Below are 24,405 nucleotides of genomic sequence, written 5' to 3' on the forward strand. Positions count from 1 at the left end.
GATCAATTGCTTATAGATACCTTTGCATATAATTATTGAGTATCTAAAATTCTAGTTCAGTTATGAATAGAGTTATATAAACTTAATATCAACATTTCCCACTAGCATACATTATGAAGTGCGCGTTTTTGTTAATGAGCTGAGGGTTGGCTAATCTAAAAGGTTTGGGTTCTTGGGTTGGGGATCTCCGGGATAGGTTCGGTTCGGTTGGGGTGGGGTGGGGTGGGGAAAGGTGGGTTGGGTTCGGGAATTACCATCGTAGTCGTAGTCCTGCTGGTAATCCTGATCGTTGACGGCCCCCGGCCCGTGCGGTCGTCCTGCGATGAGCGTGGGACTCGGAGTGGAGAACATCGGGGGCGGTGGGATCGGTCCGATCTCCGACAGCGGAATCGGCGGCTCCGGCAGTTCGCTGAGCATCACGCCCGGCGGCAGTTTGCCACCCGGATATGGAGGCGGAGTGCTGCCCGGCGGACCACCCACCATTTTTCCATCTTCGCCATCTGATTAAGATCAATTAGAAAATTGGTTCGCAATCGTTTTCGTTTTTTCAGTTTTTCAGCGGATAGAGGAGAGGAAGTAGAAGATACACATACAGATAGAGATTTATAGAGAGAAAGAAAGTGAGAAGAGAAAGTAAGTGAGCAGCTCTTCCTCGAGTCTAGCCAATGTGTGTGTGAGAGTGTGCATGTGTGCGTGGGTGAGTGACTGTATAGGTGTGTGCGCAGTGGCTAAGTGTGGGTGAAGTTTGGCGATATAGAAAGGAAACTTATAGATCGGTCATTCGGTTCTAGGATCCATAAGAATAACTTAAAAAATAAATAATCAATTGTATAATTTAAATATTTTAAAATTCAAATTTTAATTTAAAATCAAATACCACAAAGGTATCTTTGCTTTATAATATATATCATTTAAAAATATATATTTTTTTAAACAGAAAACTAAATTATGTTGAATTGATTTTGGACTTATTAATTTTCTGAATTTAAGTTTTAAATTCCGAATGCATTCCACTCTACAGTTTCCTTTGCCCTGCCAGCCAGCGCCTTATTATCTAATGACTTTAAGAGCGATTCGCAAGGACATTTGCCGCACTTACACATGTGCTCGTTGTGGTAGCAGATGTTGACCCCGCGACGGGTCAGCTTGTTGGCGCCGGCGAGCGTGTTGGGCCGCTCCATCTTGCCACTCCCCCCGTCCACCTGGTGATGGCCACCGCCTCCGGGGGGCGGCAGCATCGAGCCCTGGCAGGTGGGCTGCTCGATGTTGGGCGTGGATATTGTGCCATTGCCTCCGTGTTGTTGTTGTGCATCAGTCTTGTCTTTTCTTGGTTCTGCAACGATAAAGAGGAAAAAGGGGGCGAAATGAGACAGGAGCAAACTAATTTATGTTAAAAAAAAAATAGCAAAGAGTAGCCAGCACAATCCACTTGGCAGCTTATATACGTGTAGGAGAATGTGCACTTGACAAGCTTTTACTTTAATTGTCGTATGTGTGCTGGTCAGAGCTGGGCGGTGAGTCCTTTGGGCAGTCGGAAAATAGCCTGGCGGGCAACCACTTCACTGGCCACAGAAGCTCTACCAGGCACCAAAAGAAAATATGGTAATAAACTACCTTTAATTCCAGGATAGAGATATTTAAAAAAAAAAATTTTATGCAATTATGTTCCTACTATTCTGAATTTTAAAAAATATTCCCACTCATCTCATCTCACCTCATGATGGTATATTTTTTAAGGAATCTGTTACATCATATCGCAGCTCCTTATTTCTCCCAGTGCACACGTGTCCCTGCTCGCTTTTTTCGCTTCTGTGCATTTTCTCCGTGCTCGAGAGTAATATTTTTAATTGTTGTTAAAGGCTTAAGCGCTGCCAACTCGACTGGGTCAAATTGCGGCAAGGACTCTTGTCCTCCTACGGGCTGACATGGCGGATGCGCGTTATTTCCTTGTTAAATTTAAGTGAAGGGTATAAAAGAACGCAAAACCACCGGAAATGGCCCGAGTCCCCAGTTTCTAGTACCATTTTATTTTTAGACATTATCCCACAAAAAAAATACTAAAGAAGAACTGAAGAAAATATCTTATTTTCGTACTATTAGCGCAAAAGATCACGCAATTAAAATTCCAACCTTAATAGACCAGCGACCAGACGACCCAGGCGGAAGATCGCTTACAAAAGCAATTAAAGTGAGATTCCAAATACATTTTCCACTTGCTGATCGGTTGACAGACAGCCCAAAAGAAGAGCCGTCGAAAATCCTGCGCAATTCCCACACGAGAAAATATTTATGACCCAAACAGAAAATGAAAATATCGCTCACACGGCCATCACACGATTAATTGGCGGTCCGGACTAGCAAATTAATTTCGATTTCTCAACAAGTTGCGTGGCATAAACAAACCGTAGAAGTGAATAATTCATTGAATATTAAATGCAAATATGCAAAGCGAAAAAATTCGGACTGCATACCAGTTGGGTTAATCGCACGTGAATAAATATCAAAGCAAACTGCCACCGGAGGCGGCGATATTATGTAGTATAAACATATATCCCAGGAGGCGTGGCCAATCGTCAGCACCTCGGCAAACTATTCGATACAGATACGAATTCCGCTGGCACTTGGCCAGGCACCCAAAGACTTGACGTGTTTGCCTAAATATGTTTTTAAACAAAGAGTATTTTTCTCGTTTCGTTTTTTGTTTGACGCGCTGAAGTAATGAAATTATTTTTCGCATCAAGTTCAAAAACAGCCAAAGAAAAAATAAAAAAATCTGATGGCTGTCAAAAGAAAAACCGCAAAGGAAAATACCTTGACTTTGACATAGGAGTGAAAATGGCTAAATATTTAATCATTTAATTATAAATATTACTTGATGGCTTAGGCATTTAGAAGCTTTGCGTTTATTTATCTGATTTGACGTCTGTCAAAGGAAAAGGCGCCGAGGAAGAGGCCTTGACTTTGACATAGGTGAAAATATTGTTTACTGCATACTAAACACAGGCCGGTAATGTATACAAAATTGAAGCTAATGTAAGCAAAATGAAAACCAATTAAAATTCTGTATCAATTATGCAAATTAAGATAAAATGTTCTGGCTCTTGGTCATTTATCAATTAGAGCTGACAGCCCGAACTTAAATAAGCTGGATATCTCTGGGTTTTGTATCTGATGAAAATACACCCACAAATCTTATTTCCCGAATTTATTTGGTCAGTACACGGAGAGAAATCGCTAGGGTCAAGGGCAGTAAAAGAAGGCATAAGACGGCTTACTGCTTTGTATCATAAGGCAAAATATTTTAGCACAGAGGCTATAGAAATAATATTGTTCGAATATATAATGCTAAATTTAGTGTACGAATCTATTTTCTTAGTGCTGGGACCTTTGAATGCCCAGCTGTCTTTGGTAAGCATTCGGGGAAGTCATCAGTAAAGTTTTCCAGCCGCCTTTCTCTCTTTCTCTACTGCCCATTTCCACCCGAATATTTTCCCCTTATCGGAGAACATCTCCCCGAACAATGTGCACACTAATGACATTAATTAAGCAGAAAGTTTGGCCTCTAATTAGCAAACAAACACACCCACACAGAGAGGAACACAATGTGGCCAAGTACAAACATGGCCAAAATCATTATCGCCAAATCCCCGCCTCCTTCTTCCGAACACTTAAAACAAAACTCTAATCAATTATCCCGAGTCTGGCCTGCAAGTACAGATGGGTGGGATTTTCCGGGGGAAAGGGAACCGAGCCTCAGACAGTCTCCTTTTAGGTAATTAATGCATAAAGCGTTGGCTTAATCTCAGACTAGCTAGCATTGCGTTGGATTATTCACTTTCGCAATTAATTATTCAAAAATCATGTCAAATGTGATTCCCGAGAACATTTCAAAGAGCAACTTTAACCCGCAGCCAAGTTAATTTAAGTGCGCCTGCCACAATATGATTTCCTCGCACGCACAACAAAGTTTATTTAATTTTTCGTGTGGGCGACAACACGGTGACGTCACACGGGATTTGGATTCATGTTGAACGTAATGCGGAGATTTATTTATAATTCAGCCCTCGGTGCGTGAAAATCGAATGAGGGGAGTGAGGTTGGAAAAACAAAAAAAAATCCATGATGCAGTCGCCAACTAATTGCGCGGTCACCCACACAATCGCAAAAGAGCAGGTACACAGAGAAAAATTAAAAACTATTTATAAAATATTGTATCAAAAAAACATAATGAACATATTTAAAAAAATGTACTAGGTATCTTATCACAATTAATAGATTCTAAATATTTCCTAAGTATCAAAAAACTTTCTGTAATTGTATCACAGATTATATATTCCCTCTATATTGTACATTAACTTTCCCTAAGGTACTTTAAAATAAAACTTAGTATATTATCGCAACGTAGTATTATCACTATAAACTTGGAGGCTTTATTATATTAAGTACTTAATATAATGCAAAACTTCTCAAATTAAATGTAAACAGTCCCTTTTTCAATTACTCAAAATAATAAATCACTTTGCTAAACCCGGAGATAAAGCTAAATTTTTTAATAAATCACCCAATGAGCTAATATAGTGTTCCGTTTTTGAATTTTTCCCCTTTGCTCTCGGTGCATGATCTCTGCGAAAAGTGCTTGTTTTATTTGCTGTCTCTCAACAAATCAGCGAGAAAAGGACCCAAAAGCTGGCGAAGGGGAGTCGAGGGCCCACTGTAACTGCAGGCAATGTGTGGATATTTGATAAATAAGCAATGAGCATTGTGTATTTGCGGTGCCAAAGGGGGAAAGCGGTGAAAGTGAGCCAGTAGCCCTGGGAATGCTGCACAAAAAAGGACGCAGGCAACAAATTTTCATAGCTCATTTTCAGTTTTTGCATGGCAGCAGCAGCAGCAGCAGGCGAGAGTCTGAGGACATTTGGGGAATAAACGAGAACATGTGTGTCGGGCCAAACTTGGAAGATTGGCGAGCAGAGATATGGGTGTGTGGGCTGCCATTAGAGATTGACAGGCCCAGGGAAGGCTTGACGTCACAACGAAATTACATTACTCATACGCCATGTGCCCATGAGCAGCAGCAGCAGAATGGGCGCATATCAGGCAACAACACGTGCACTTGACTTAACCCTGGCTGAAATTTATATGCCACACCCCAACAAAAACTGCATCTTGGCCTCCAAAACTGTTGAAATTACAAAACTACATCACGTATACGCCGTGTAGCACGGCGAACAACTTGGCAATTACAAGAATCCCACAGATCGCACAAATCTCGCACCCCCGCCCCATTTGCAGCGGCTGTGCAGGCCTTAAATCAACACTCTGTCACAATTCATTAAATTTAATTAATGCACCCACCTCGCTCTCGTTGGTTCAATGAAAAAAATATAATATAAGTGTTTGAAATACATTTCCATACTTTGTAGACTCTCTCTAAAGTAAAGTAGCCATTTGGGCAATTTGAAATATATATTTATAATTCTATCTAATAATTTTTTAAGTATGCACATTGAGTCACTATATCTTTTTACAAATCAGTGCCAGAAAATCTCTATCTTTATATTCTCAGATGATTTCATATTCATACTTAATATCACTTGACACTTGCTGCACTACTTAGTCATACCCCATTTTCTTTGATATAACTTACAGAAATTGTCTTTGTCTTTAGTATCTAAATCCAAACCAACTCGTGGGTGCAATTTTTGTAATTTTATCACATTTTAAAACGTGTCCTCTGGAAACTCCCCGATCAATTTGCGTTTCTGACATGTAAAGCCCTCTTGCAAGTACTCTTGTGTCTGTTAACCCGTCGCAGCAATTCACAATTTTCCATTTGCCATTCGTCTTTTCACAGTTTTTTGTGTTTATCGAAGCGAAAAACATTTTCCACTCGAACAAGTGCACTTGACAATGGCAAATTTTATTGAATGTAAAGCAGCAGACTGCGAAAAAGGGTTTGCTGCGAAGGAAATTGTCAAGTTGAGCAAATAAACTATACGAAATTGGGGTTGCACACACGGTTTGAGTCTATACGATGCCCTTTCACCTTGGCTAAGCTGTTGCTTCGCCATATTTTTCCGCAGACTTCCATTACCAGGCTTATAAATCCAAGGCACTTAGGCCACCGCATTTCACCCAAAAGTATCTGCGAACTTTGGCCTTTTCGTCGGCTGTTTACTTTCAATATTCTACTCACGGCGAGTGGAGTGGTATAAAAAATAAGGAAAATACCAAGGCATTTCGGCATCCCGCGGCCAGAGACGACACATTGGCCCACAATTCGCTGGCCGAGATTGAAATGCGTTTGGCATTTAACAGGTTAATGCAAAAATAAACACATCAAACAGCGGGCTGCAGAAAGGCAAAAGGCAGGGAGCACAAATACCTGGGCGAACAATTAAAAGTTTTACGATCCAAAGTAAACAAAACAATGCAGGCAGCGGCGCCAAATTAAAAGGCGATTAAAAATAAATTAAGTTCGCCCCCCGGGCAATTGTTATAAGCCAAATGGCAAACACAGCGGGACGAGATGTAACATTTAACTTAAATAATGTTTGAGTTTTTCACTTTGCAGCAAAATCAGCCGCCCACCCATCAGAAAAGCGAATTCCTCTCATTGAAATGTACACAAAGGTGAAGGTCGAATGCCGCAGAAACATAGGCATCACTCGAAATTTTTCGACCCTGCAAAGTATTTCTTTTTTTATGTGCTTCCCCATTAACGAAATTTCTTAGCCAGATATTTGTCATCGCATTGAGATATTTCTTTAGGTGGCGAGGAAATCAAATTCAGAGGTGACGATTGATGGTCAATTCGAGTGGGAGGAATGCGAAAAAGTGCTTTCGGTTTTAGAGGATGCCTAAAAACAGCACGAGCTATTTGTTTTCATTAAATCAATTTTGTTTAGCAATGGAATATTTATGCTTCAGTTCTTAATAGAGTACCATTTTTAGAAGGCTTTTAACAGATTGAACTTTAAATTATTTTTGTAAATATATAAATAAGAATTTTCCTTCTATACTTAATAGGTATATTTTGTATTTTATTTTAAAATATACTTCAATACTTTTTTAAATACATTTCAATTTTTAACTGATATTTGATAAATATTATTTTAAATTTTATTTTAAATACAGCCATCTCCCGAATTTCCAATTACAGTCAAGTTTTGTGCAAATGCAAACCAAAGTCAGTGGGTATTCCAATTAAATGAAATGTGCCCGCTTCTCGATGAGGACTTTTCTGCCCAGCCCAATCTCTAATTGGAATTCTGTGTTTTCTCACCCACAATTTCTCCGCTCTCTCCACTTTCTCCGCCGCTTTTTGCCATTTGGCGTTGCCTACTTTTCTGGGCGCATCTATAAAATTTACACCGCAGTGTGGCGCGCGTGTGTGGGGGCTGGAAAAGTGGGCGTGGCAGCACGGGGGTGTGAAAAAATAAGGGGAAAGGGGCCGTTGGACGTCCATGTGTCGAGTGTGCGGCTCGTAAAGTTTCCGGTTTTTCCCCGCACTTGTTGTAGTCTTTGATTATGTTGGAAAACCGCAGTTCAAGTTGAACCGCCGACCTTTCCCCATTTGCAGTTTCGAACTTGGTTCACCAACTTTGGCATAACTTTTCCCTCCTTTTTTGCCGACTCTGACTCGCACGTTGTTGATTTTTATTTTTATGGCATTATTTTGTTCGTTCTCGACCAATTCTTTATGCGGGCTATGCTGTCGAAACGGTTTTTCATCAACTTTTGGGTGGATTTTCCTTGCCTTTCCACCGCCTCCTCCCTTTTTCCGTTTCCGTCGGGGTCGTTTCCGAGTTCAAGAAAAATTAAATGTTATTTATGCTTTTCTCGTTTTGTTGCCAGCCTCATTTTTTACGATATGCAACAATTTCTTCTTCGGCCCACCATAAATCAGCCAAAAAAAAGCGAATGTAAGAGAGATTTACGCACCTTCCAGTGTCCGACCTTTTAAATGAATTTATTTTGATGCTCTCTAGTCTCATTTGTTTTCATTTTAATACACAATATTTATATTTATTTTCTACCCTGCATAACTGTGTGCTGATTTCATCTATCGAATTAAGAAAGTAGCAGCTACATTTTCTTGCCGCCGCCTCATAAATCTGTTGCGTTATATAGCCCCCTAAATATATTTGTATATTCTGTATATTGAAAAATACAGAATTCGCGCCACAAAATATATAGGAATTTAAGAGAGACAATGCGACATTAATTTCGAGGGGCCCATAAAACAAAATACCAGAGAAAAGTTCTTAGGGGCAAATCAAAAGAAAATAAGATATAGGATAGAAGATATAAGATAGAGAAATGAACTGCAGCGAGCGTCAACTGTCATTAAGTCTTAATGTATAACGATCATCATCATTTGCGTCTTAGACGAGGAACTTTTGACACTTGCTTGTCAAAAGTGGCAAAACTCAATTAAGCGGTTTTATTTTTCGTTTTGATAAATTATTCGGTTTTTTTGAAGACTGAAAATAGGGACTTTAATGGTTGTTACCAGGGAACACAGAAAGTATTTCGGGAAAATTAAATAACATTTTAATGGTTATTAATAAAATATATTTTTCTTTGGCTTCTTGACAAGTTAAAATATAAATCTAAAATGAAAATCGTAGTCTGCAGTCTCTCATATAAACCACATTGATTTACAAAATATCGAAAACGACATGTAACTCGGCCCACAAATAGTAAATCAACTTGTCGTTCGTCAAAGTGACACCATTTAAATTTAACTCATTCATCAGACACAGCTGTTACCCCGAGAACCCAAAGAGGTTTTGCCAGATTTATCTAGCAAATTACCGGGCTTACACACTCAACTCGACACAATCACCTGCCATAGGTCGACCGCCTCCACTCCAAAATGCTTCCATCAAAGAAAACTTCTCGACGCGGGCCCATCAAATCGTCTTAACAAGCCCGCAAAAGAAAAGTAGAGTGATGGCAGAGGTAAGTTGGGAAATAAGGCAAACTCACCAAATTGGATTTGTTGTCTGGGGCAACCGATCCACATCCACGGGTGGCGTCAGCCACTCGTCTTAGCCGATTTCTGGGACTCTTAGACTTGGGTTTAAATTTAATGAAAGCCCCGGTAAACGGCTAAGACGGGGTAAGACGAGACAACAGGAAAATCGGCCGGAGCAGAGAGTACAGTACACTAGGCACATTAACGAGCTGGCAAAGGGAAAATAGCCCAAGGGCCTAAAGTCTTTTTCACCATTCGTTGGCAAGAGGTTTTTCGGGTTTTTCCGGGGGCTGAGCAACAGTAAACGTCACTTTAACACTGCCAAACGAGTTTCCCTGGCCCAGGGCCATATTTGTGGGCTGGAACTCAGGCAAGCAGGCCCCAAAAGCTTTTCGCACCCAATTGCTGGAACAACAAAATAACACACGGCCTCAGCTGCTGCTGCAGGAAAAACGCTTAGCCCGGTTAGGAAAAGCCAGGGCCCAACACAATGGCATCTCTCTGCCTGTCTCTGCTTTCCCTTTTTGGGGGGGAAGGGAAAACTCGCCAATATGAGTTTTCCCAGTGTGTTTGTGTTACGTACGTGCTTTGAGCTATTTTTTGTTATGTTTAACGCATACTCCGAATTATGATTACATTCAGCGCTCGGAAAGACAAACTCGTGTGTGCTGGGAACTGCCTTTCACAGTGGGCATTCGCTAAGGGAAACTATTAAAATTGTGCAGTTTGTAAGTTGGAATGCTGAATTTTAATACATTATTTGGATATGAAATTATATTTTATTGTTAACTTATTCAATTTTTAAAACAATGGAGATTCACGGAATAAAACTAATAAAATTGTAAAATTTATCAGTAAAAATAATCAACTTTTTTTTTAATTTTACTAAAATAATTTATCTAGTTTAGAGCTTCAAACATCTTTTTTATCATGTTAGATTTTCTCCTTATATAACGTGCTTCGTCTGTATTTCCTATACCCCAATCTTTATCGAAATCTAGCAGACAAATTGCTGTGCTAAAAATGAGTTTTAGGCAAGCATCCCCCACTCAATAAGCTATGTTTGCACGAATTTCAGCGATTTCTGTGCGTTGTTTCATTAGATTTCGCAGTTTCCTTCTTCCCGGTAATAAGTTTTGTGAGGAATTCCTCTCAGGGCCAGATTTCCTGTGTCCCGGGTTCATTCACCAGCCCAAAACCCTGCGACTTGGTTAAGGGCGTTGGCTTCAATCAATAGCTGAAGGTCACACGGAAGGCTCTTGTTCAGTGTTTCCCTTTATTTATTTTATGTAGAATAAGAGCAAGGAAAAAATGATAAGCGTCCTGTTGGGCACATTAATCATACGCCATGTGTTGCGCCTGTCGCAGAGCAATTAGTTTCAGCATTTACGGCTTGAATTATGCATAGGATGTTGCCCTGCCGGCGATATTCGGGGCATCTTGGGCAGTAAATTGCTTTAATTGACAGCGGAAGTGCCCCGAATAAAACATTTTAGAGGCAGGCGTTAGAGGCTTGCAATAAATTAGCCATCACTTTTGGCCAAAAACAGCAGCGGATGCCTGCAAGGTCATCATTATGACGACGATTTCTTGTTTGTTTTTCTCTTTGTTCTATTCTTTTTTGGACGTGGCCAAAAAGAAATCTGTTGACAAGAACTTGAGCGGTATTTTCGGCCAAAACGACATAATTAAAAAGAAATAATTTACTGCCATTTCTCCGGGCGGCGCTTCGGGAAAGTGAAAGTAATAAACATAAATTTAAGCCCCCGGGCAGCCCAAGGATTTCCAATTCTCTAGGGCAAGCTGCTGACTGCCATGATTGATGGCAGAAAGTGGAACGCAAAGGCTTTGTCTTATGTAACACAAGGAGTATTTGGCATCCGAATTGTCATCAGCTGATGCCATCGAGATATTAATGAAGCCCCACGAAAGATGATTGATTGTAATGGGTTTAAGCGGACAATTGTTGATCAGCGGAGCTCATTAGGAATATTATTTCTCCTCTGCGGCATAGGGAAGCGATTTCGAAAGGTTGGTGAATTTCTTCAATTTCTTGAAATCTAAATGGGAACTATGTAGTTTGTATTCCATTAATCCGCAAAAATCTGCTTAAAGATCTGACCTAAATAAACGCAACATTCCCGACCTGATTTATACGTTTTTTATATATTTCAGACCGATTAACTTATTTATGTTCAGTTTTTAAGTGCTGAATATACGTGAATTCTTTTTATTACTATATTATTTTCGGAGGACAGTAATGGGCGTTAAAAAAGTACAACCTTCTCGCCTCTAAAAATACACGCATTTATATTTTTCCCGATTTTGCTTATTTATTTAGAGTCGGTAAGCGTAGGAAAATGGCAACAAAAACATTTATTCTGGCTGCTCGGAATTTAAGCCAGCGAAATAAAACATATGAATTATGTCCGCACATTAAAGAGACAACATCGAAAAATACAAAAAGCAAGAAAAGAAGATCTGCCCCGAGGAGAGACAAATTTTTCAATGGCGTCAAAGAATTTTCAGGCGAGAATTTTCACCGAAATGAATCACTTTGCATTGAAGAACGCGAGAAACCAAAAGAGCGGCAAATAAATTCCCGCTCAATGAGTCAATGTGTCACATGCACATCCCCGCAATTATAATATTCATTAAGTCGGCAACAAAATTAACATGTTTACCTATAAATAAAGAAGAGGCTGCTGCTCTGGGCCGAAAATAAAAGCCATCTATATGTATATATACTTTCAGATAGACAGAGAGCATCCTGAACAGTTCATTAACATGTAAAGACTGCAACAAATTGCCAACACATTTCGCCTTGGCCAAGGTGAAGTTCATTAAAATTCCGCGTCACTCAAAAAGTGTAAAACAAAAATTGCCGAAGAACTAAGAGGCAGCGATTGGGTGAAGGTCGACTGGGAAATAGTTTTTCTTGTTCCCCTATTTTTCTTTTTTATTTTTTCCTTTGGAAATTTCTGTGGCTAGGCGGCATCCTCATCAGTATCTTTATCTTCATCAGGAGAACCATCATCATCAGCATCACCATTAGCATTAGCTTTAGCATGTGCGGACAACGGCTGGAAATTTGTTTGGCCCGCTCGGTTTGTTTGTTTTTCTTGGCCAACTGATGGAGGGGCGTCATCTCGCTTGATGACGTCCACATCGCTTTTCCGCTTTTTCCGCCTCTCCCACCCACAATTTCCCCGGTCTCCCCGGATTTTGACCTAATCTGTATTTTGTTAGCCTGACGCTGCAAATGTGCGGAAATGCGTCCCACAGACATCATTGGGGATTTGAGATTTATCTGCGGCGGGGCCAAAATAAATTTTGATTGGTAAATAAATGGAGGAAAATTAATTTCATTGGAATTTCCACAGATAAATAAATCTTGTAAGAGTGGCTATTGAGAAACAATGTATGGGAACAGGCGAACACAATTTAGATTATTTTAGAAAATGTCTACTATTGGTTTAAAATAAGCAGCATCAAAAATCAATCAATATTATATTATTTTTAAAAATGTTCGAATACTAAGCATTATATTTTTTATTTGGCAATAATTACTCATCGCAAATTAACTATCGAATAATCTCAGCTAACTCCCACGCACACATTTCCCCATTCATTCGGGAAATAAAGCAATTTTCCTGGCCAAAAACAATCACCTTGAATCACGCAATCACAACATAATCTGCCCGCCTAATGTGCTCTTATCGCCACTCGGAGTAAATTACAATGATGTGATGGAAAACCTTCGGCACAGTTAAGCAAAGTGTAATCAAGACACAATCAATCAAAAGGAAAAAGAAATAATACCTGAGTAACTCGACTCGGCCCCCTTGATCTCACTCTGCCTCAAGTGTGTCTAATTGAATTCCGAGAGTTTTCCTTGAGTTTTCCGAGAATTTTCCCCTGGACCGAGTTTGATAACAGCTTAATTAATCGATAACCTGGGGACACCGACATGCTGGCTCTGTGGATTTATGTAATTAGTTTGTTCGAGATACTTTCCACTGATGGCACACCACGGCCCATGCGTACATAAATTACCATAAATCACAAAGATACATGGGTAGGGGTGCTCTGACAAGGATGATGAGTGGTTAGTTAACCACTCCGATGAGGAGGAGCAACTTTCTGGCCAAAAGTCAGCGCTTGACAGTCATTAGTCATATAAAGGCGAACAAGCGGGACAGATATGTGGCCTGCTGTCTGATGTGGGTCCGGATGATAATGATGACAGCCAACAGCGAGTGTAGAACAAAAAAAAATGTGAAAAGCCAGATAGTCAGGGCCGCCGCTTCCCGTTTTGACCCCCCATCAAGATCAAGGACGGCCCAAAATCAAAGCCGCAAAAAGCGCAAAAGCGAGGCAATTGCATTTTATTGCGGCTAACTTTGACCTTGGCAACGGCCAGGACTCGTCCTTGACAAAAGGATGAAAAAAAATGTTTTTATTAATCTCTTAAAATTTATAAAAAATGTATTTAAATGCTTAAAGTTAAACATTCATACCTTTAATATATTTATAAAAATGTTAAACGGATTTTATAACATTTAACATTTAAATATAATCAAAGATTTAGATGGAATTTTTCATATAAACCAATATTTGTATCTCATTTATCCCATTTTTTCTCAGTGCAAAAAACGCACAAAGAAAGTGAATATTATGCAAGAAGAGAGCGAAGCCGCACAACCACGACTAAAAAAGATAGACGAAATCTGTAAAAGGTTTTCCTGCGCTATGCTTTTATTACATTTTTTACTATTTAAAAGCCTATCCCGAGGCTTCCTTTTGTATCTGAGTATGGGCAACGCAAAAGGGTTAATTAAAGTTGAGCTGCGCCCACGTCCAAGGTAAGCAATAAATTTTATGGTATCCCCTGTCTGCCCCTCTTCGTATTTTCCCTTGCCTCGGTTTTCCCAGGATTTTCCTCCTTTGTCAAAGTCCGAAGCTGAGAAGCGGCTTCTTCAACTAGTTTTCTCTTGAACTTTCGCTTCGGTGAAATAAGTATATTTCCCAACATATTCCCTTTGTTATTTACCAATATTTATTTCACTTGTTGTTCTTCTTTAAGCGGCTTACACACAAAACCCTTCTGACAACTTTGAAGTGGCTCTAAACAAGCAGAGTAGAAAGAAAAAAGGACAATACCGAAGTGGGTCCAACTTGGAAAACCAACTAGAATAGGAGAACCTAGAGTAAGTCCACAGGATGTCTGAATTGAGTGGCAGGAAATTACCATTTTAAACAGGGGTGGGAGAGTGAGGAAATTATCTAAGGCACTTTAAGATATTATTAGTTATTTTGTATAAAACCAGTTTTTATTATAAATGTTCAGATTTGTGGGGAGTTATTCAACTCCTCACATCATATAATGGGTATTTTCTGAGATATGTAGTTTTAGATCTTAGTCATACTTTTAGTAAAAAGATTTGTAATTCGTGACACGATCTCATCTCCTTTGCCAACCCAAATAGAGTCCAGTGAAGGCGTTTGCATTAAAATAAATTACGGAAAGCGGGACGAGAAGGAGGAAATTCTGTGTAGTTCCAAGTCATCAGGAGCGGAGGAAATTCGTCTGCAAGGAAGTCCTTAATTTGTTTGCTTCCACCCACTTCAACGGGGTTTTCTTGCCTTTCCGCTTCGCTTTTCCCTTTTCCCCTCCACAGCACACAACAGCACAGCGCATTTTCATTTGAATTTTTAATTTCGCCACGCCCACATTCTGTGTGACACTTCGGGCATTAGTTTGACACGGGGGATCCTGCACATTATTCGCAGCCAGGATATGATTCTCTGGCATCTATTTAAGTGAGTGCAAACTTTACCCAGCGTTACATAACCCCCACACACACAGGGCAAACATTTTGCAAATTTTCAACGCAAATTGTTGAAGGCATGCTGAAAAATCAAGGAAAACCCGTGGTGCTGGCGATGGCGGTGTTGGGGAAACAGGGAAATGGGCTCAGCCAACCAACCACGCCTCATGAATTTCCCCCGTCCCGCATTTTGTTTTTCGGCGCGGGAGATGGTGAAAATTTTATGCAAAAGCGAAAAACACAGACACCAACAAAATTGCAGTGGAGCGTGGAAAGCCCTGGTTCAACGTTAGTAAATAAAATTTTCACTGGCATGTGCAACAAAAGGAACAACACACACACACAGCCAGCTAATAGAAGAATTTTATTTCATTTTATTTATATAGTAGGTATTTTTTCCCTCCACTTTTTTGTTGGGTGGCAAGTGCAAACACATTTCGGCTCGTCTGCTCGTAATGGTCGGGAGTTGATTTTAATTTAAAGATTAGCATTGAATTATTTAACAAGCCTGGCAGCAGCAGCAGCAGGAGCAAAAAATTTGAATTATGTGGCATAGAAAATTATACGGAGGGGAAAGTCGTAGAGGTCGAGGTTTTCCGGGCTTTTCAACATTGATAAATGCGAGTGAAATTAGTGCGGTTCGTTTGCTTGATTGTTTGCACACTTGTTGCAGCCTTGGGATCTTTTGTTTCCATCTCTTATAAAGAAGGCAAAAAATATGTAAAGTAAATTTGGAAACTGTGGAGGAAGGAAAGGAAACACACCGATTTGGTAAATGGTGCAGAAGTTGTTTGAGTTAAGGAACAAAAGGGACTAAATGTATAAAAATAGCATTAAAAAAACAAAATTAAGTAAACAACTGAAAATTTTCGTATAAAAATTAAAAATTTTAAATTAGTATTTATAATTTATCTTTGAAATACTCTTTCAATATCTTATTATATATACCAAGAGTTTAAATTTTTAGAAACCAAATGTACTTCCTTTGTAATCACAAAGTTCTTCACATATTTTAGCCCAAAACCCCTTGAATTGGTCCTCGAAAATCCCCCATATCTCCCCGCAATAAGTCCTTCAATATTTCTTTTTCATTTACCAAAAATTGTAAATAAAAATCTTCTTGGATTGGCCAACAGCAATTAAGCGCAAAGTGTGCGCTAAAAAACCGCAGAACGTTAAACGAAACGAAATGAAACGTCACAGCCAAGAGAATAGTAAACACAGCCACACAGGCACATGCCAAGCACACACACTTTCTCCACACACACACACACACACCACATACGCCCACTTTCTCCACACACACAGATGGAAAGGCAAACAACAATACAAACAGCGAATACGGCAAATTCACGAAACCAGAACGCGACAATTGCGCTTTGTGTTTGCGGAAAAAGGGTTCGGAAAATGGGAGGAGGGTTGGGGCGGTGTTGCTGAAAAGGGGGCGTGGCCTGCTGCTGCTGCTGATGGCAGGCGGCTGTCCTTCAACAAAGTTGACCTTGCACTTGCCACTTGCTGCTGTTGGCTCAGTTTTCCTGCGCCGGATGTTGATTCTCGCATCTCGTTTTCCCCGCTCCCATTTCCTCTTACCCATTTAATCTCTGCCCCTTCTGGGTTTTCCCTTCCTTCCTTTTTTTCGTGGTGTGCAAGGACGCGGCAGGACCTGATAAACACACACACACACTCACGCTTCAGTGCGCCCACGTGCCGCATTGGAAAGTGCGTGAAAGTTGTCCGCTTTCACCGGACCTCTAAAATGCTTTTTAATTACATATTTTGCGGAATGCAGCAAACCAACCAATTTTACATGCAATTTTTTGTTTGGGTTAGTTTTTTTGGCGCCAAGCCAAAAAACCACAAATTGTTATGTAATTTTTTGAGAGCACATGAAAAATTGTAGGTATACAAAAACATACCAAAAATGTTGCCTTTTGATGCACAAAAAATTAAAATTTAAAAATACACAATATTTAAGCAGCTTTCTAATTATGTTGTAATACATTTAGGTTAGATTTTATATATGACTTTTCTGTAGAATTAAAATATTGCGTTTTAAAGTGTTCTAAAATTATATTGAAGGACATTTAAAAAAATTTAATTTTTATTAGTGAAAAACAATTTAACAAACCACTTGGCATTGGCCAAAAAACGTACCCAAATAAATGGCAATTCAAATGCTGCCCCAAATAAGTATGCTACACTTTGCGTTTGTTTGTTTGCTTTTCCCTCACTTCTGCCCCGGCCAGAAAGTAATTTTCATTGAAATTGTTTAGCAAATAGTTGCAGTGCTTGCAGCAGATATTCCACATGAAATAGCTGCCCGTGCTGCAAGATCCAGCAAATCATAAATAAGCTTACTTCGCTGGCAACCCCAAACAATTTTATTAGATTACTTTCGCTTGACATTCTCTGCATTTTCTTGTTTATCCCAGTGAGATGGAGAAAGTGAGAGGGAAACGGCGAATTGCTGGCAGTTTTTCATTTTCTCGTTAAGGGGAAAACTTCTTTCGATAGTTGTCCTCACTTTGTCGTGACAGATAATTGATTACGTTGCCGCATTTCGAATTGATAGCAGCAAGTTTCCGACACTTTTTGATTGATTATAAGGAGTGTATAAAAAAAGTAGTACGAGAGAGTTACCCACAGATTTTTCCTGGCTTTTTTCGTCACTCCGAAACTCACCTGCAAATAAAAAGAATAAAATTCCACAGTTAGTTAAGTGAGTATAATTTAATAAAGCCTTAAAATTACCCTGGCTTGTGGTTATGCAATTAAACGTTAGTCGACACAATTTAAGCAATTAATTTAATCGCCGCAAGCTCCACAATAGCCGATTATTTTCATTAAAAGCTCTCGCCAACATGGCCACAAAGCACATTTGATGCCTCATTTAATCGGTTTATATGGCGGAGAAAGCCGGAGCGGCGACATTTCTAGTCAAATCAGGCCAAAAACTGTCAACCAAGCAGCTTACTCCCACCCACAAATCGCCACCTCATCTGGGGCAAAATCACAAAAAGTTTCAACAAGTCACGCATTCAATTAAAAGCTTATGCTTGCCAGTGCCACCCAGTCTTGCACACTTTTCCTTGGATTTTCCCCCGCATTTTCCCCATGATGACTCTGTGTTAATGCTTGCGGATTATAACGCGCCAAGGCCTGAGAAATGGCAGTGAAAATAATAAAAAGCAGCTCGCATTTATGCATTTAATTATTAACTTGCTCCTTTTATTTTTACGCAATACTCTCGCAGGATAATGCGAAAGTTTCTCCCACTTGGGCCGAAAAGTTGCAGGCCACATTAGCAATCGCCTCGAGGACTCTTGCAGGCTGCCATTTCTTCTTCGGCAAGAAAGCCTTGAGATGTTCTGCTTTCACTTTCCCCTCAACTCAACTACAGCATTACATGTGGCCTAAAATTTCGGTATTGCAAGTTCCCCCAAAGTTGGACAACTTTCAATTAATTGCCAATTAAATTCGACTTGCAAACTTGGCTGGTCACTCAATTCTAAGGGAAAGTTTCGTGCAATTAATGGTGTTAAAATTCATTAAATAGAATGTTTCGAGGGTCGATACTTGTAGTAAATGGAATTGAAAATGGCTTTTTTGTAAGCGTTTAGGGGCAACAAAGAGTTTGAGTGTTAGGGCACTCGAAATGTTATCAAAACAAAATTAAATAGGTTTTAATTGCATTGCTTTTAATACAAGTAAATATATAAGAACGCTATATTTTATAAAAATGTTATTTATTTTACAGAATAAAAATAAAAAATTAAAGGTGATAATTTCTTTGAATTTGGACTATTGAACATTTTAATGATAACTGACTTCTGGGAAAAATATTTCCTTTGAAAGGCTTAAAATTATAAAAAAAAAAATGTAAACTGAATTTTCCTTGTAATCCTGAATTTTTCAGTAACTTACTCCCTTTGCTTTTCCCTCACCTTTCATTTAAATCGTGCTCCATCTTTTATATGCTGGAAAATTGCAAAAGTTTTTGCCCATGCAACCAACTTTCTTACCTTCCCCGACTTTTCTGACCTCCTGTCATTGGGAAAGCAACTGACTTTAACTGGCCCTAGCGCAAATAGTTTGTAAGCTGAATGCAAAATCGAAATATTTTAATAATGTAATGAATGACTCTTCTGAGTCAGGGACTAACTGCATTGGATGACTGACTGAATGGGAACACTAAATGGGGAATCGAAAGTAGAAACCTTGACTGCAAGTCGGATTTATGGCTTGAAAATTGTTTATTTTGATTGAATATTTCATAACATTCAGGTGGGTTGGCTGGTTGTTGAGAAGAGCTGCTTTCACTGGGTGCCGCCTGTGGCATAGATTTTCCGTTTACCATTTTCCATTTTCCACCCCATCCATTATGAAAGCCCCGCTCTGCGGAATTAGATTTTGTGGCAGCATCTTACGAGCAGGAGCACACAAGAGCACGAAAATTTTGCAAACTCATGCCAGAGCCTGGTAATTGCCAACACACACGTGTTGGCACATGGCTGCGGAGCACAATTTCCAAATGGCCTTATGCAATTCATTCGGCAAACAGAAATGATCTAACTCATGGCTGGAATTTGCTCAGGCAAGATATGAGAGCACTGCGGGAAAATGGGCAGTTAATTAGGTGGGGTTTCTGGAAACACTTGAATTAAACTCATAAAAAAAATCCTATAGAAAACCAAATAAAAAAAAACCGTTTTGCTTAAAAAGTTCAACACATATCACAAGAGTTTTTACCTAAAAGTATGCAATAGTAAGATCATTAGGCTTCTGAGCTCAAAATATATTGTTGCATAGTTTTAGACACCAACAATTATTTTTTATAAGAATACTTTTGGACTCAAAGACATTTTTCCCAGTGCACAGAAAATAATTTTCAGGAATATACACGAAGCATACAATTTTTATTATGAGCAAATTGTGCACACAAATCGATCAAACTCGAAGCGACAATTCTTGGCAAAAGTAGGATAGCATTTCGCAAGCCCTCCGGCACACCTACACAATATATATTCCTCGGTTTTCATCTTCGACTTCCCCCCAGGACAACTTTTGCCCGGCTCAATATGCAATTCCTGGCTGCCAGCAAATGCAATCAAATGCGAGGAGGGACGAAGGACGAAGGACCATCCTTCTCGCAGGCGGCAATTGCATTGAAACTTATTTTTATTGACACTTTCTTGCCAGCCGACATCCCCGCCTTCGAAAGTTCAACATTTGCATATCGGCCTCAATGGCCTTATTGAGTATCATTCGCAAAAAGGGAGCCACAGACCCACAAACACACTTGAATAAATCAGTCTGGCAATAATGGGGTTCGTTACACACACGCGGAATCAGGCAAATATATATATATATATATCGATAGGTTATGGGGACCCAAGTGGCTGTTAATATTTGTCACGGAGAAACGTTGATTGGTAATAAAGTTAAGAGATTCCTGCGTGAATGGATTTAACGAGCTGATTGTGTAGGAACTTCAATTGCAATTAACTCGAATTTATGTGGTTGGCCGCCTGTTAAGTTTGGATTTTATATTATTAAACACTTCTACAAATGCACTTCAAATAAATCCTTTTTCAATTATATTAATTTAACATTTTTTTCTCACTTTCCAAGTATAAAAGCTTATTTTAAATATTTTTAAAGCTTCTTTTAAAAACTCTCCATAAACTATCAAATGCAGCTCTCCTGATCGACACTTTAAGCTCTTTGTCTCTTCGTTAAAATTGATACAAAAAGCGACGGGCTTCTGTTGGCCATAAAACTTTTCAATAAAGTTGCAGGCTTAAGCCTAATCGCTCCACCACCCCCATTTCGGACCCAGGCATTTATTCCGCCCGATGGACGCAGCTGCAATTTGGTGGCTCCTCTTTATGGCTGACCACGCCCATCACTCTTGAACCCACTCACCCACTTCGTGCCCCACACAACCACCGCACACCACCCACTTTCACATATAGCACACTTTATTACCGCCGCCATAAAACGCTGCAATGTCCAAGGCAATGTTTCATCACAGACGTTGAGTGGGTTTGGGAATTCAAGACGATCCTTACTGTTGACCACCGCAAGCAGAGAGAGAAATTGAGGGATGTTAAGGACTTTGAGACATAAAACTCGGAAGTGAGAAACATGTAAAATCTTAGGTATTTTCGCCTTTAAGCGAGCCAATATGCTGCACCGTAAAGTTTTACTTTGTAATTAATACCAAAAAACTTGGAGTCTTTCGAAAAAGATGCTTTAAAATTACTAAATAAACCTAGATTCTAGAAAGGCCGTTTATCAAGCAATGGTTTGGCCAACAAATGTTTAACAAAAGTCATTTAAAAAAAGATTTTTGTTATTATATTCTTGTTGACAAAAATGTATTCGAAAAAATACCAAATACCATTTAGTATTTTGTAAGGATAAAGGGTATACCAATATATATTAAAAAAATTGGATTCTTATTTTTTTGCAATTAAAAACTTGCGTGTTTTAAGTGGCTATAACTAGAGTTCCTTTTAAGCTGTAGTGGTGTATATTATTTCTTTTTTAAATTATGTTAGTTGTCCTATTTTCTGCCAGTGTTTTGGGGGCTCACCTAAGCTTCTCTTGACCGTGGCACGTGGCTTGTTGGAGCCGCTGTTCAACGTGACCGCAATGGTGGCCGTCGTCCTGGGTTTCTGCGGACCCAGTGGCTTGGCAACGACGGGAAATGGCTTCTGATGGCGTATTAGGTTCGGTTTCAGGCCCTGCATGTGGTTGTGGCCCTGGTTCTGGCTGTGGCTCTGACCATGGTTATGGGTCTGGGTCTCCTGGCTACTGGTGGCACTGGGCAACGCCGAGGTGGAGACCGAGGTGCTGGACCGTTTGTAGCCCTCCGTGAGGAAGGCAGGCGGCGGTGTGATGGGCGGTGCCGGGATGCACATGTGCTCATCCACCGGCGAACTGGCCGCCGTACTAGGGGCTGTAATGCACTCCCGGATTCTGAGGCCTCCGGGCTTCAGCTGATTACAGCTGCTGCCGGTGTTGTTATTGCTACCACCACTAGTTGGAATATTTGTTGGTGGAGTGGTAGTCTCATTGCAGTACAGCTCCAAATGGTGTTTGTCACACCGCCGCCGACGGCGGATATTCGGTGCTATGGTCTTCATTTTGGCGCCATTCGGGGATCCATTGGGATAGCCATTGACCTGCTGGTTGAGGGACGGTACACCGTCCTTGGAGTTCAACCGGATGTAGTGGACGCGGAATATCCGCAGGGGTTGCTGCTTGTTCTGCTGTTGCTGCTGCAGCTGTTGCTTCTGCTGCTGATGTTGCTGCAAGTACTCCTTGTACGTTTGCCGTCGCTGCTGCGGCAGCTGTTGCTGCAGTAGTTGCTGATGTTGCTGCTGCTGCTGTTGCTGTTGCAGTTGCTGGTGTTGCTCCTGCTGCAGTAGCTGTTGCTGCTGCTGTTGTTGCTGTTGCTGTTGCGGTTGCTGATATTGCAGCATTTGTGTGACCGAAGAGGGTTGATTTTATTTAAAATGTCTCTGTTTCTCTGTTTATTATTACTTTAAAAATTGTTCTTTTTTATTATTACAGCATTTGTTAAAATATTGTATTTGTCTCCAAGATGTATTTTTGCCGCAGGTTGGTAATGTTCTGTTTTGTCTCTCAATTGATTTGATTTATTATTTAAAATATTGTTTTTGTCTTCAACGCGTACACATAATATATGCTTTATATATATTTATAGAAAATAGTAACTTTTTATTTATATATTTTTTATAGGTTCATATATATTTTGCATAAATTCATATATTTAAATATTTATTACTTGTGTTGCATTTATATATATTTCTCTGTTTTAAAATGGAAGCTTTCAATTGCGGCGTTTTGTAACTTTGTTTGCTTTTATTTGTATAGTGTGGCTGTCTTTGTTGGTTTTCGGCTTTTGTAATTCACAAATATTTACTTAGTTGACTTGGTTGAGCAATTGGCTAATGGTTTATTCGCTTTTGTCACATTTGATTTAACTTGAAGCCTTTAAATTGTATGTAGAAGTAGCTTATTGTTTTAATGGTTTTAAAATAAGTTCACATTAAATGTTAGTTCTGAAAGCCTCTTTAACGCTTGTCTTTTGACTGTCTGTATATAGATATTTATATATATATTTGTATATATATTTGTATATAGACGAATATAGTTTAGTTTTTGACAACCGACCCGCGTAGTTGACTGTTGTTAACCGTTTAATTATAGGGATTTTTAAAATCGTAGTAATTTTTATTGTAGTTTGAGCTTTTATTCAGGAAACACAATATTTTTCGGTTTTAGTAACTGCCGTTTCAGTTTCTGTTTTTCTCTTTCTGCTATTCTGTAAAATATATGCATTTAAGACGTTAATTATGGGAAATCTTTGCTTTCTTTATGAGCTTTTCTCTTCGCGTTTCCTCGACTTCTGAGTGTTTCTGTCACGCCCATTGAAATTGCTAATCAAACAAATGACTCGGGGGTTTGGCCAATCCACCCCCTCAATCACTTTGTGGTATTATGTAAATGTGTGTTTGTCAAAAAAAAAAAAAAGGAAAAGCAAAAATTAATGGCATTGGCGGCTGAAATGTTGAGGCAGGCTGGTGGAAAAAAGTTGCCACTGATGCCGAATATTGCGGCATTGACGTGGCATATTGATAGCACTCGAACGTGACTGAAATATCGGAAATGCTTCGCAATTAAGAGCCTGGATACAAAAAACACAAAAAAAAGGAATATGGCATCGGCAAATAATGTAATTTTGATGTTATTTGCGGTTTGATGGGAATTCAATTATGAGAAGCACTCCACATGTTTGTTACCCTGGGGAAAATGCGGAAAACAGCGGATAAATGGGCCATGCAAGCCAAAAGAAATGTCCTGTCATCGCAGTACTTATCCAAAGGCAAAAAAATCGTTGTTGTCTGCGAAACGCCAGGGAGTGAATGAAAGTGAAAGTGAAATTCCAATTCCTATTTCTACTCAAGTTGCCAGCGTAATAAGCCAATCAATTCAGTGTCGGATGAACTGCTTCATTAATTTCACTTGCACCCGGAGATCCAGAGAAAATGGAAGAATTATGGTAGGACCACTCGCACATGGCACAAAAGTCACGTAAGCCCGAAGGATGGGGTGGAAAATTCGTAGGGGGCAGCACAGCAAATAAGCCTGCTTAGCCTTAGCTTTTCCTGCCCCACCCTCGTTTTTCTCCCTCAAGGATACTTCAGCAAATGGCATCCATATCGATGGCCATTTGCTTCAGTTAACCCAGCTGGTCCGCCTTCGCTAACCCTGGGTATTATTATTTATGTATCTCGCAGATGCACGGGTCAAATTGCGCTCTCAGGTGCGTGTTCTCTTATTAAGAAAAATATACAAAAATGTACACTGTTAAATTAGATCAATAAAAAAAATATGACGATATATCTACATATTTTTAAAGATTTTAAAGTTTGCAAAACTATATATGTTGTAAGATCATTTCCTAAAAAAAGTGAACTTGAATTATACCAGAAGTTATATTACAATTCTCTAGGATATTATTTATCTAAGAATTTTCCGTGTACACGAGGAAGCCCC

General features: G+C 39.6%; 1 protein-coding gene across 12 annotated transcripts in view; it reads right to left on the bottom strand.

The window, feature by feature from the left end:
* The window catches only part of LOC108034793 (protein nutcracker), a 102,336-nt gene that overhangs the window by 6,778 nt on the left and 71,153 nt on the right, over nucleotides 1–24,405 (bottom strand). For 7 of the 12 annotated variants that reach the window (XM_017109787.3, XM_017109785.3, XM_017109781.2 and 4 more), the window contains 2 exons: nucleotides 1,100–1,333; nucleotides 255–500 (listed from right to left, as the gene is read on the bottom strand). In XM_017109787.3, the coding sequence (XP_016965276.1) occupies nucleotides 255–500; nucleotides 1,100–1,333 (480 nt within the window). Of the gene's footprint in view, nucleotides 1–254; nucleotides 501–1,099; nucleotides 1,334–17,172; nucleotides 17,497–21,412; nucleotides 23,171–24,405 lie in introns of those variants that run through there. The other 5 variants (XM_017109788.3, XM_017109789.3, XM_050886500.1 and 2 more) reach the window with 3 other exon arrangements.

This window comes from Drosophila biarmipes, chromosome 3L (assembly GCF_025231255.1).
Source record: "Drosophila biarmipes strain raj3 chromosome 3L, RU_DBia_V1.1, whole genome shotgun sequence".
Taxonomy (NCBI): Eukaryota; Metazoa; Arthropoda; class Insecta; order Diptera; family Drosophilidae; genus Drosophila; species Drosophila biarmipes.